At 46.2% G+C, this 13079-nt stretch overlaps 1 protein-coding gene across 3 annotated transcripts; it reads left to right on the top strand.

Annotated features, from left to right (window-relative positions):
- Nucleotides 1-889: 889 nt before the first annotated feature.
- Nucleotides 890-13063, top strand: LOC147017586 (Golgi phosphoprotein 3-like). Of its 3 annotated transcripts, none has more exons than XM_085847320.1 (5): nt 890-1539; nt 3271-3402; nt 3673-3787; nt 9702-10152; nt 11534-13063. In XM_085847320.1, exons 1-4 carry the CDS (start codon nt 1369-1371, stop codon nt 10124-10126), a joined length of 843 nt encoding a protein of 280 aa, XP_085703446.1. In that variant the 5' UTR covers nt 890-1368; the 3' UTR covers nt 10127-10152; nt 11534-13063. The 3 variants fall into 3 exon arrangements, 2 of the variants coding, with proteins under 2 accessions (XP_085703446.1, XP_085703445.1); XR_015049557.1 differs by having other exon boundaries at nt 914-1539; nt 9702-11234; XM_085847319.1 differs by having other exon boundaries at nt 914-1539; nt 9702-13063.
- The last annotated feature ends 16 nt before the right edge of the window (nt 13064-13079 follow it).

Below are 13079 nucleotides of genomic sequence, written 5' to 3'. Positions count from 1 at the left end.
TTTCTTTGTTATTTAAACGCTTGTGATCAGATAATAATGACTCTTTGGGCGATTGGCGACTAACTTTGAACAGGTGATGACAGGCTTCATGTGATCCCTCTGTTGCTGCAGTACCAGGATCAGGTAAACATAAATGAAGTTGATTCCATGGAATAAGATGGTTGCGAGCAATGTATACGTAAGTACGTCATCATGGAGGTCAATGCAGGGAATGTGACACGCAGTGGTGCAACGACGGTGTGACGGTTTTGTGGTGACGGTTCAGATACACATTGGTTAAGTGATTGTGGTGTAAAAGTGTTGGGTGATTGCTGTAACCACCGGACACCGCCACCCAGCACCCGCTGCGTACATCCGTGCGTACGTAATAAATGTATGGCCTCTCCCGGTGTTCAAACTCGAAGGCAAAAATACGTAGTTTTCCAAGGGCAGGACAGATGTTTTGCTCTTTGGGATTGACAAACCTGAGGGCAGCTAATCGATCGATCTCATCGCATCCGATGGAGTGCATGTCATTACTGAAAGAGACTAGTTACATTTAATGAAGAACAAGAGGAATAATAGGAAAAGACGAAGACGAAGACGAAGACGAAGACGAAGACGAAGACGAAGACGAAGACGAAGACGAAGACGAAGACGAAGACGAAGAAGAAGAAGAAGAAGAAGAAGAAGAAGAAGAAGAAAAAAGACGAAGAAGAAGAATCTGAAAAGAAGAAGAAGACGAAGAGTTAGAAGAAATAGGTAATTGTTTGCATTAAGAGCTGAATGACTTTTCCCTGTTTCTTAATAACGATCTTGGGAGATTGAAATGGTCATTGCTTTGAAACGCACGACTACTGTGTACTCGAGAACACCTTCAACGCGCCTGGTTCGTCCATATTCGTGCATTCAATAAGGCATCACGAATCGACAACCGTTCTCTCCGTTTCATCGATCGACATGCGCTCGACACTCGACTACCCAACCTGGCGCTGCTGCCACATCGCGGCCGCCATGTTGTCGGTGGACTGATCTCCGCAGTGTTAATCATTTTCGGCTGTAATTTTTGACTTCGACACATCTTCGGCCCTTTCTTGTCTAACTCCAACGAAACGTGGGGTTACAGGGACAGAAAAACCGTCTCCGCCCGATCGCTTTTGCCTCTGTGGTGACTCACGACACGGCTGTGGTGGAAGTGGGGCCGAGTTGAGGCGATCAAGGAGGTAAAGGAAAAGCAGAACGGCGGCCGAACGAACAGATTGGTGAGGAGGAAACGACGAAGGTGTTCCGAGTGGTAAACGAACCGAAGGACGGGTGTGGGGAAGGAGAAGGAGAAGGAGGAGGAGGAGGAGGAGGGGGTCGTATTTGCTACAGAGACCGTGGGCCACCATGAACTCCCAGTCCCAGGGAGATTCGATCCTGACGAAACGTCGAACGGTCGAGTCGGAGAACACCGACCGGAGGGACAGTCCTGGCGAGGAAGATGACCGAGAAGACTCCAAAGAGACTCGCCTGACGCTCATGGAGGAGGTGTTACTACTAGGCCTCAAGGATCGCGAGGTACGTGGCTGGAGCTGATCCGCGGGGAGGGTTCTCGGTTTAAACCGGCAATTGTAGACTCGATAAATGTCTCTCTATCTCTGGGGAGAACAGGTGTCCCTTTAAAATGATGATCGACGTGCTCCTTCGTCCTAAGGGTTCGCACCCTCATCTCGACCTTTGTGCGTGAGAAGGTGAAACGGTCAGGAGGAGGTACACCGGAGTTCGAACCCCTCTGTATGAGTTCTGTATTCATAAACACAAATGGGAGAATCATATTTTGAGAAATAGTCGAAACGGTTTGAGGTGGAAATGATTCGTTAAAATCGGCCAATGCATGAGCTGTCTATTTATTACATACACAAGGCAGGACAGCGCTTTCTTCCTTGTATTTTGCAACATTTATGGCCGTGTACAACTGGAAATATTGGGAGCCGTTACTGCATATGGGTGCTTCCGGTTAAAGGATTATCTTTGGAATACAGTGATGGTATTTTGTACAAGCCACCACCCTCTCCCCAACCTGAGTCCTCCCCGACATAGCTTATGGATTAATTATCTCCAGTTTTTCCTGTCTCCCACATTCTCCCCACACCTCTCTACCATTTGTTTTAAACAAGTTCAAAGTCTCGTAGTGGAGCGCACACACACACACACACACACACACACACACACACACACACACACACACACACACACACACACACACACACACACACACACACACACACACACACACACACACACACACACACACACACACACACACACACACCTTGGGGGGAGGTGCCATCACTTCCCAAGGTACTCTGGGTGCCACACACTAACGAGTGGGCATCTTGAGTGTTAGCCATGTCATTCTAACCACGCTCAGTGAGATATTTCCTCTTCCCCAGTCCCCATGGATTTAAACTGATTGGGGTTATCCATAATCCTGGTGTTGGCTTAATGGTTGGGGTGGCCACTTGGGATCCAAGAGGTCCTGAGTTCAAGCCCCGTTGGCCGCTGAATTAAAATACACCAGGAGGTTGACTCAGCCTGTCATCCTTCAGAGGTTGGCAAAATGAGCACCAGTGTACTGGGAAAGGGGGACACTGCATCAGCAGCACAGCTGCGTCCCAACCAATGATGCAACCTGCAGCCACAGCACGCTCTCCATAGGAAGAGAGAGAGAGAGAGGGGTTATCCATGCTCTATCCTTTCAAATGCTGAACGTCAAGCAAGGAAGCAGCACATGCCATTCTCGTTGTCTTTGCACTGCATCAGCCGGCACAGCCATGCCCTCAGCCAATGATGCTACTACAGCCTTGTGCTACATACAAAAAAAAAAAGAAGAGTACTTTTTTTGAAACCAGTTTTATTGTGTATTCGACGAATCGGACAGCCGTTTATTTCATCATGGAAATGTATAGAGACAACCCACACAACCTGTTGTTCCCTGAAGACAAAAGTTGCTTGATGCATAAGATCCGCTCACGTTTACGGCCCAGACAATGTGACACGTTTTCACAAAGCTCTGTTTACACTTTGTTGATGGTGAAAGCAATTTTTCGGTTTTTTTTTTTTCTCTCTCTTGTTCTTGGTTAAACAATAAATACCAGTGAATTGGAAATTGTCTGATCCTCTCCAATGACATCGTCTTCATTGTGTTCAGTCTGTGGCTCCTCGACACCTCGTAATGCTTATCGAGCGAGCGTTTGATCGACTCTCAATCTCTTCTTTTTTTTTTTTTTTTTGGAATAATATTTTTAGGGTTATACCTCTTTCTGGAACGACTGCATCTCATCGGGGCTCCGTGGCTGCATGCTCGTCGAGCTGGCATTGCGCGGCCGCATTACTCTCGAACCCTGTGGAATGCGCCGCAAGAACCTGCTTTCCCGCAAGGTGCTGGCATTTTGGAGTGACGGTTCTTTATTTATTTTTGCATGCAAAATCTAAACTCATCAATTTAACTCTCGCTTACGTTCACATAACGTGAGCATTTGCTCATGGACGGTTTGAAATAATTTTATGGAATTTTATCATTTGCATTGTTTTTGTTTGTTTGTTTGTTTGTTTTTGCGAGGCATTGGATCAGTTGCCTGTTCGTTATTCAACTCGTGAAATAAGCAACAGTTGGTGTAGCCATTTTGTCTCGTGTTTTACGGACTACAGGTTATGTGCAAATCCGATGCTCCAACCGGTGATGTGCTGCTCGATGAGGCTTTGAAACATGTCAAGGAGACGCAACCACCAGAGGCAGTACAAACCTGGGTGGAGTTGCTGAGTGGTGAGAAAGCTACGGGTGGTGGGAGTTGCCAGTACATTTTTCTCATCAATGCTTGTATACATATTCAGCACACAAAATGGCATAATATTTGATCTCCCTGCGCCTCACCGCCAAGCCCACCATATAATATGCACACTGTTTGCATTTAATACCACAAACACTAATCTTCTCCAATATGCGCTGTGCATTATATGAGATGTTTTAACTAACTTGTAGTTTCTTTTTCTCACAGTGTAGTCCAGCTGTTTGTCTCACTGACATGTATGAACCTTGGAAGATATGGTCACATTTATATAAAAAATATATTTTTTAAATGTTTGTCAGCCTCTTGTGTTTCTAAGAACGAGTTTAGAAGATTGCTTCAAACTGTAGCCTAGTTGTTTATCAAGTTGGCTGTTAAGAAAATGGTTTCGAGAACCTGGGAATTTGACTCGACATCAATGACCACATTGGAAAAAATAATGGGAAGTGTTTTTTTTTTCGCATGTAGCACAAGGCTGTGGAATATCATAGTTGGCTGAGGATGCTGGTGTGCTGCTCATGCAGGACCCTCTTTAGGCTAGGGCAGGAAGTTGAAATTGGTTCAGGGTGTCGGCGATAAGTCTGCTACTCTTGGTGAAGGGCACCGTGGGATAATTAACGTACGTCAACTAATGCCGGCAGACTTCGTGCCTAATTTAACATCCATCCGAGGGATGGCACACACATCGATGAATCATCTTCCTGTGAAACACCGGACGACAATTTTTAGATGGGTCGGGATTCAAACCCAGGCAAGACAGCTTGGAGGTGTGTGTGCCATCGTGGCCATCCAGGCCATCAGGTCAGGTCAGGAATGGGAGCATGTGCCAGAACAGCGTGTCGCTGCGTCCACTTTCCGCCGGTATCCCAGGGGCCTCCGTCTGGCCATCCCTCAGGCAGATGCCAGACCCATCCCCATCTCATTGAGATGGTCAACCTGCTGCAACCACGAGGAACGTGGTCGGCCCACTGGCCTCCTCCACTCACAAGACTCCCCCGCTGAGAGAATCTGGTGAGCAGGATCAGCGTCAGGAGAATGAGCCACATGTCCATACAGCCGCAACTGATGCTCACGGACTATGCAGGTAACAAATCTCATCCGAGTCTCTCTCAGCAACCGCTCGTGGGACACAAAATCCGACCAGCGATAGCCAAGGATTCTCCGAAGAGATCCGGTACCAAAGGAATTAAGTCTCCGTCTCAGATCCTTGGTCAGATTCCAAGTCTCGCATCCATAGAGCAAGACTGGGCGTACCAAGGACCTGAAGACTCGGACTTTCGTCCTCCCGCACAGGCACCACACCCCATTATCCAGTGAATCCATGACTCCCCAGGCCCGACCCAGACGTCCATTGACCTCTGACTCACAGCCAGCAGAGACATTAATATCACTGCCAAGGTAAGTGAATCTCTCCACGACCTCAACATCCTCACCACAAACAGACACAGACAGGACAGCAGCATCCAAGATGTCACCGAATCTTAGTTTTGACCCAAGAAACCCGTAATCCCCGCGACTCCGACTCCTCATTCAGCACCTCGAGGGCCCCCAAAAGGATATCTAAAGTCTCCGCAAAGATGACTGCATCATCTGCAAAATCAAGGTCCGAGATCTTGACATTCCCAAACGATGCACCGCAGCTTGATCTCTCTGACATCCTCCCTAAAATCCAGTCCATACAAGTGCTGAAAAGTGTGGGGGCCAGTACACACTCCTGACGAACTCCAGTAACAACTGGAAATAAGTCAGAGATGGTACCACAACACTTCACAGCACTCTCAGTACCAGAGTAGAGTTCAGACATCAGATCGATCAGTTTTGGTGGCACCCCACGAAGACCAAGAATCCTCCAGAGGACATCCCAATTCACTGAATCGAACGCTTTACACAGATCAACATAGGCTGCAAGCAGCCCCTGCCGAAACTCTCGACTGCGTTCGGTGAGGACACGAAGAGCAAGGATACGGTCAATCGTTGACCTCTTTGGTGGAAAGCCTGACTGCTCTGGACGCTGGTGCTCAAGCAGATGGTGGCGAACCCTATCGAGAATTATCCGAGCAAAGACATTGCCCGGCACTGAGAGCAGCGTCACCCCTCGGTAGTTGTTGCAGTCTTGGCGATCACCCTTCCCTTTCCAGAGAAGAACTACAAGGCCCCTCTTCCAATCAGTTGGGATGATGCCTGTGTTCCAGGCAGAGCACAAAACTGCATGCAACGACACGAGTGCAGCATTTCCACCAGCCTTGAGAAGTTCAGCATGGATGCCACAGATCCCTGGAGCTTTACCCCGTTTCAACCGGTTCACCGCAACCTGTTTCCACAAGCGAAGGTGGACCACAGTTTATTCGAGGGTCAGAAACAGGGATTGTAACACCCTTGACGTCCAACTCGACAGCTGGGGGATCAGCCTGGTACAACCGCTCAAAGTAACCAGCCCAGCGGGCCTTCACTTCATACTCCTCTGTCAAGAGCCTACCACTCTCTGCTCTAACTGCAGTGCTCCGAGGGATGGGCTTGGATGAACACAATGCGCGAATTCCCCTGTAAGCGGGACGAGAATCGCCTGTCCAGAGGTGATGCTCTACCCCCTCACAGATTCCTCGCACAAAGGCCTCCTTGTCCACCCTCAGTGCATGTACAGTTTTACGCCTCAGCTCCCTAACAGCTCAGCTCTGCCATTCAGCCTGGCCCTGCGACTCTGGTCAATGGTATACAGTGTCCCTTGAGAGACAAAATTCTTCTTTGCCCTGCAGTGAGTTCCAAGACATCCACCGGCAACATCAAGGATGGTGGTCTTGAAGGCACTCCACAACTCTTCAGGACCCCCCAAAGCACCCAGACCCCCCAAGTGTCCACTCAGCCTGTTCGCAAACTCCTCAGCTATTCTCTCATCCCTGAGCTTGCCAACATCCAGCCTCGGCTGGGATGGTACCATTCTCCAGGATTTAAGGTGCAGCTTTAGAGTTGCAACAACAAGCCTGTGGTCAGTATTGAGGAACTGAGCACTCAGGTTGACCCTGCAGTTCTGGATCATCCTCCAGCGACCGTCAATGAGGACATGGTCAATCTCCTTTGCCACACCGCCAGCGTTGGAATACCAAGTCCAGCGATGAGCTTGTGGGCGCTGAAACCATGAACCAGCCACCCTAAGTCCATGACTTCTTGCAAAGTCAAGGAACTTAGTGCTATTCTGGTTCATAGTTCCTGACCCATGGGGACCAACACACATCTCATAACCATCCCTATCAGTTCCAGTCGATGCATTGAAATCCCCCAAGACAAGAAGTGTATCTCTTCTGAGGCACTGATCAACCACAGACTCGAGTGTGGCGTAGAATGCATCCTTCACGGTGAGATCACTCGCCTCAGTCGGAGCATAAACAGAGACCACGGAAATGACACCTAAGGAGTGACGAATCCTTAGTCTCATAATACGCTCGTTGACCGGTGTTACCTCAATTATCATTGGGGTCAGCTTATTGGACGCAGCTACAGCAACTCCTTGGGTATGGTAACCATCAGAGCGACCAGACCAATAGTAGGTGTAACCACCCACCATTATCTCGCCGCAATCCGGTCTCCGAAACTCAGAGAGAGCTGCAATCCCGATGTCCAAACGCTTGAGCTCAGATGATGACAGAGACAGGTGATCATCCTCTCTTAGGGATAGGACATTCCAGGCACCCACCCGAAGGGACCGCCTCAGGTTAACCCAAGGAGACCGCCGTCTGGTGGACGACACCTCAGCACCACTCTGACACACTCTCCCGCAATCTGACCCAGGGATGTTACCCCGTGGTTTCCCTCCCGCGTGATCCAGGTTTCCCTCCCTCGTGGGATATTACCCCGTGATCCAGGCCATCATGTCAGCTTTTCTCTTAAAAATGGCAAATGCTTTTGAAATTCCATTTGCTCGTCATTGAATGGGATTGAGCAGATGGGGTAATTCTGTGTCAAACTGGTGGCGAGAAGATTTCAAATTCTTCCCACCGCATGCTTGTCTTGTCTCGATGGCTGTTCATTCCTTATTCTTCTTTCCTTGTCCCTTCAAATGTTTTATTTTTACCTCCACCACCGACGGTGAAGCAGGTTATGTTTTCACCCCTTTCTGTCTCTCTGCTTGTTTATCTGTTTGTTTGTGTACAGGATATGTCATAAAGTTGTGGATGGATCGGGATGAAATTTTGTGGACAGGTTTGGTGTGACAAGGACAAATTGATTAGATTTTGGTGAAGATCTGCATCCGGATCTGACTACTAGAATTTTTAAGTGATTCTTCACCATTGAGAGATGGCGCCGAAAATGATATATAGCACGATATCTCAAAAAGTTGTAGTCGGATTTGGATGAAACTTGGGGTACATGTTGGATGTGTGATTAGGAAGAATTTATTCGATTTTGGTGAAGATCTGGATTTCGAGAATTATTTAATTTTTCACGTGATTCTTCACCATTGAGAGGAGGAGGATATTGGGACCATATTCTGTGCAGAGCGTTGATGCTGCTTCAGCAGTCTCCTTGGCTATTGGGCACAATCCTGGACGGGTCGCCACTCCGACACAGTATACCAGCATGCTGGCACTCATTTTGCTGACCTCGGAAGGATGACAGGCTGAGTTAACCCCACCTGGTATTAATTCAACAGCTGAGCGGAATTTGAACTCAAGACGCGAGGATCGAAAGCCCACCACTCGAACCATTAAGCCAACACCAGGCATACCATTGAGAGATAGGTCCAAAAACGATATAGTACTGTATAGCATGATATTTCAAAAATGTATGGGGCCCGATATGTTCTCGTGGATCAGGCATTACGTGGTGGAGGTTTGCGCTCTACCGAGTGCCCTTCTAGTTTTTATTTGTACTAATTGCATCTTTGGGAATGGTGGTATTCCAGCACAATGTAAAACTGCACAATGCATGCACCCTCCACCCCTTCCACTCGTTCTTTCCAAACATGTCTTGCATAACGTCATATCTGACAGTACTAAATATCCCTCTTGTAGTTTTGACGTTTGTCCACATAATGAACTATTGCTTTGATACACAACATGATTTCAGAAAAGTTACCGATTTTTGAGCAACTATCCAGGTTTTACAATCACCCTAATTAACCAGGAGATAGACGAGTCTTTCAAGCCATTTGGATTTATGTATTGGAATTGTTGGACTTTTTTTTTTGTTTGTTTTTTTTGCCTTCCGATTAGATAATTATTATTATTATTATTATTTTAAAACGTCTTTCCATTTCCTATCTCCTCTCTCGCTACATTGCGTATCATCACCAAACTCCCGAAGCATAGTTAACAATGTCTTGCAACTTTGCTCACGACATCTTCATTTTTCTATCACAGGATTGTTGTTTCTCTCCCATCCTATCAAATTTCGTACTATCCCGTCATCTGTACTAGATAAGCCTGGTGTTGGCTTAACAGTTAAGGTGGCTGGCTTAAGATCTTAGGGTCTTGAGGTTAAATAACACCAGGTAGGTTGACTCAGTTCGCCATCCTTCTGAGGTCGGCAAAATGAGTACCAGCTTATTTGTAACAGGAGCACTGGATGAGCAGCACGCTCCAAGCATTGATGAAACTCGCAGCCACAGGCTGCATACGAAATGATCATCATCTGCACTAGACAGTGTATCAGCCTGGTAGGTGTTACATTGATACAATTATATTTTAGGATTGATGTTGTTCTATGACCTTCTGGTCCGATAAAATTCCATCACCTGTCTTTGATGAGTCAGACCCTTTTTTTTTTTTTTTTCAAACTTATCCTCTTTATGACTTTTTTTTTTTTTGTAATTTAAAAAACATTTTCACGTTTTATTTTATTTTCCCACTTTTAACCTTGGTTTGCAGTAATTCACCTTGTCCCAATTTTATCTCTCAGGTGAGACATGGAACCCACTCAAGCTCCACTATCAGTTGCGCAATGTACGTGAGCGCCTAGCCAAGAGTCTCGTCGAGAAGGGTGTGCTCACGACAGAGAAGCAGAACTTCCTGCTGTTTGACATGACAACTCATCCCCTAGGCAGCGGCACCGTGAAACCACGCTTGGTGCGGCGCGTGCAAGACTCACTGCTGGAACGCTGGGCCGGCGATGCCAGCCGCCTTGAACGCCGTACCCTCGCTTTGCTCCTGCTGGCGCACGCCTCTGACGTGCTCGAGAATGCACTCGCGCCGCTCCTCGACGAGCAGTACGAGCTTGCGAATAAACGCCTGCGCAGTTTGCTCGACTTGGATGCCGAGGTGGAGACCGCACGATCAGGAGCCTGCGAGATGCTGTGGGCTGTCATGGTGGCCTTCACCAAGTAGCTGGCATGTAGGAAAAACAGAAACTGGTGGGCAGGATGCTTGTACATCTGGATATCTTGAAAAATGGTTGTGGTGCAGGTTAGGATATATGCAGAGTGGTTGTGGGTGGAAATTATTATGAGCTGGAGATATTTGTTTATTTTGGGAGCGGGGGAGGGGGGGTGGGGGGGCAGGAGAGGTATAAATGGAAGGAAACTGGTTTGTTGGTTTATCAGGTGAATGATGGGATGAAACCTAATTCAATGGACTTTAGAGTTAAAAGCACTGTTATTGAATGATGACTTCTCATTATTATTGAAAGGCCCGTTCCCCTTCCCCATCCCCTGCCTCACTTAGAAATGCAGTGTTGATTGAATGAAACTCAGAGTTCATCATTCGAAAACCCATCATGATCTTGGTTCTTGAACTCGCAGCTTCACAACAATCATCGCCCTCGACAATGCTTTTACTTGTTTCTGCCCTTTTTACTTTTTACCTCCCCGTGCCAAGGATTTCTTCCTGATGGGCCCTTTCCATAAATGTTGGACATGAAGCACCACGCAGCCCGAGGCGGTGCATGGGAGCATTTACCGCAGGCAGGACGTTGGGCTTGTAAGGATTGCTCTGTATATTCACGGCCGCCAGTTGATTGTCGCTGTGACCATTTGTGCCATATTGGAAGATGTCACCTGGTGTTAGTATGACCTGAAATTGCAACCAAGATTCATTCGGCAGATCTTTTTGCGATGAGCCAAAAGTATGAGTGCAAATACATACTCTGCTTTTATTCCCTCCCCCCCCCCTTCCTCCACCCCCACATTTGGACAGCACTACATGCTACTTGCATACTCTTGAAGTTTCTGATGAAAATCTCAGAATTATTTTCAAAATCCTTCCATCGTGTGGTGATTCCTTTGCTTTCATCGAGGGAAATGCAAGTCACATGGGCAAATGGAATTTCTGTACAGCTTTGAATTTATTTTGAATAATTTTTCTTTTTTTGGTTGTGGGATTTTGTTTCATGATTTGTTCATTAGATTGCAATGCTTGGTTGCAAGAACAAGACTCCAGAAGCTGCTCCTTTATCTTGCAAGGAAGCCTAATTTATTTACTTGGAATACATATTCGTGTAAGAATTCTTCTTAATTTCTCCTTCTTTTCTTTGTCCGCTGTTACAGATCTTGAGTTTTATATCTTGCCTTTCTTATGTTTTTGCTTATCCACCACCCCGCTCCCCTGCACCCTTATTGTCCCCCTTCCCGTTATTTTTCACACATCCCATACTTGGTGCACTCCTGCTTATATGCTGATAGCTAACACATGGTTAAAAAAAAATAATTGTGGATAAAAATGAGGAAGAAGTTGTGTCCACTGATGTAGGACTCCTTTTCTCTTTCTTTTCTTCTTGTTTTTTTTTTTTCACCCAAGTCTTGCATCACAGGCACGGTCTTCCTCAGACTGCACTTGAGCCGAACAATCATCATCATAGTGGACCGAACAGTGCAGCTGTGGAATCAGAAATATGAACTCATTCATCAACTCTCTTCAGCACTCATTGGCTAACTGATGCCATTTGGTCAGCACACACTCGCTCTTTTCTTGATCGGAAACTAATTCCCAGCTTAAGTAAATAAATATATCCTGTCTATCAAAATAGACTTTCTGGAGAGGGTGATGAACAGGTGATGTGAGCTGGCAAGAATTTTTAACTTTCTCATTGCTTGTACAGATGTATGAGATGCATATGGACCAGTATACATTAAGGCATTTACTCTTGACCATCTTCTTTGCACTTGGCAGGCTGGAGTAGACGGTTCTGGTTTCACCTGGCTCGTCATAGCTGTCCTTGCTTTTGCATCATTTCCTATGTTCGCACACATGTACGCCCTTAGTGATTTCATGACCTTTCTGACACGTGTGATAACTTTCGGTTCAGTTATTGCATTCCCCTTGTGATTTTTTTTTTCCACTTAATTTTTATTTCTGACATGTCAGGAACGACATTTTCTTTTCTTTATTTTTAAAACACTTAGTGGATTTACATTTGGTGGTGGTGATAAGAAACAGAGCAGTGACTTTGTGATTATTGTCCACTTCTAATCTGGCTTCAGAATGTTATTTTAATCCATTTTGAATAATGACACTTTAAAAATGTGATGGTGTATTTTCAGAGGGCATGAAGGGTCAATTTTTCAGCAAGTAGACCACAGAATTGTTTATGCTCCCACTTTACTATGAATATGCACAGCTGCGATTAAAACATTGTGTTTACGTTACTCGTTTCATCGTACAAACTCGAGACTAGTTAGGATGCCCTTAGTTTGCAATGACGTGAATCATTTGACAAATACTATTCCAGATCCATTCTCTTCCTACCTCCCATGAAACTCCACTTTTCCTGATAGATAGGAGACGAGATCGGCATTTTGAGAGGAAATTAATGGTAGCACGTACGCCGTCCTCGTGTCGCTTTTGCCATCCGCATTCATTTGTGGGTTACGTGTGCAGTTATACACCTTGCCTTCCATTTTCGAATTTAGAAGCAAAATCCATGATTTCGAATTGAAAAAATGTTTAAACTTCAGTTCGAATTTGAATCTCATCACCTGTCACCTCTCTCTCCAGGTGTCCAAACCTGACAAATGCACATAGCGTAACTTGCTGCATGCTGCTTACGACGACGTAATCTGGGCTTGGGCAGGAGGTCGAGTGAGGATTGTGAGTGGAGGAGGGGGTCTTATTTTAGGCTTCGTTCCGTCTTTATTGATCACCAAAGGGGTCTTCAGTGATCATGTCGTGCACACGTTTCTTGCAATGTTGCAAAAGGCACACATTTGCCTGTTGAACAGGCATGGAAGTAAGACCCATTTCCATTCCTTTTCATCATCGTTTGAAAGCAGGTTTGCTGTATACTCACTGGATTATGAATAAAAGTTATTGGGCCAATCGATGCTGAAATTGAGATGTTTTGTCA

This window comes from Eptatretus burgeri, chromosome 11, assembly GCF_056783735.1.
Source record: "Eptatretus burgeri isolate ZD-2024b chromosome 11, Ebu_testis_v1, whole genome shotgun sequence".
In the NCBI taxonomy this organism is placed as follows: Eukaryota; Metazoa; Chordata; class Myxini; order Myxiniformes; family Myxinidae; genus Eptatretus; species Eptatretus burgeri.
The sequence above is the reverse complement of the archived record's forward strand: the minus strand, read 5'-3'. Positions and strand labels throughout refer to the sequence as shown.

Excerpts from the sequence above, each read along its gene's own strand:
- LOC147017586 (XM_085847320.1), top strand. The coding sequence starts at position 1,369 with ATGAACTCCCAGTCCCAGGGAGATTCGATCCTGACGAAACGTCGAACG. Across the intron at positions 3,403-3,672 it reads AGAACCTGCTTTCCCGCAAG|GTTATGTGCAAATCCGATGC; the intron begins GTGCTGGCATTT and ends TACGGACTACAG. Across the intron at positions 3,788-9,701 it reads CTGGGTGGAGTTGCTGAGTG|GTGAGACATGGAACCCACTC; the intron begins GTGAGAAAGCTA and ends TTTATCTCTCAG.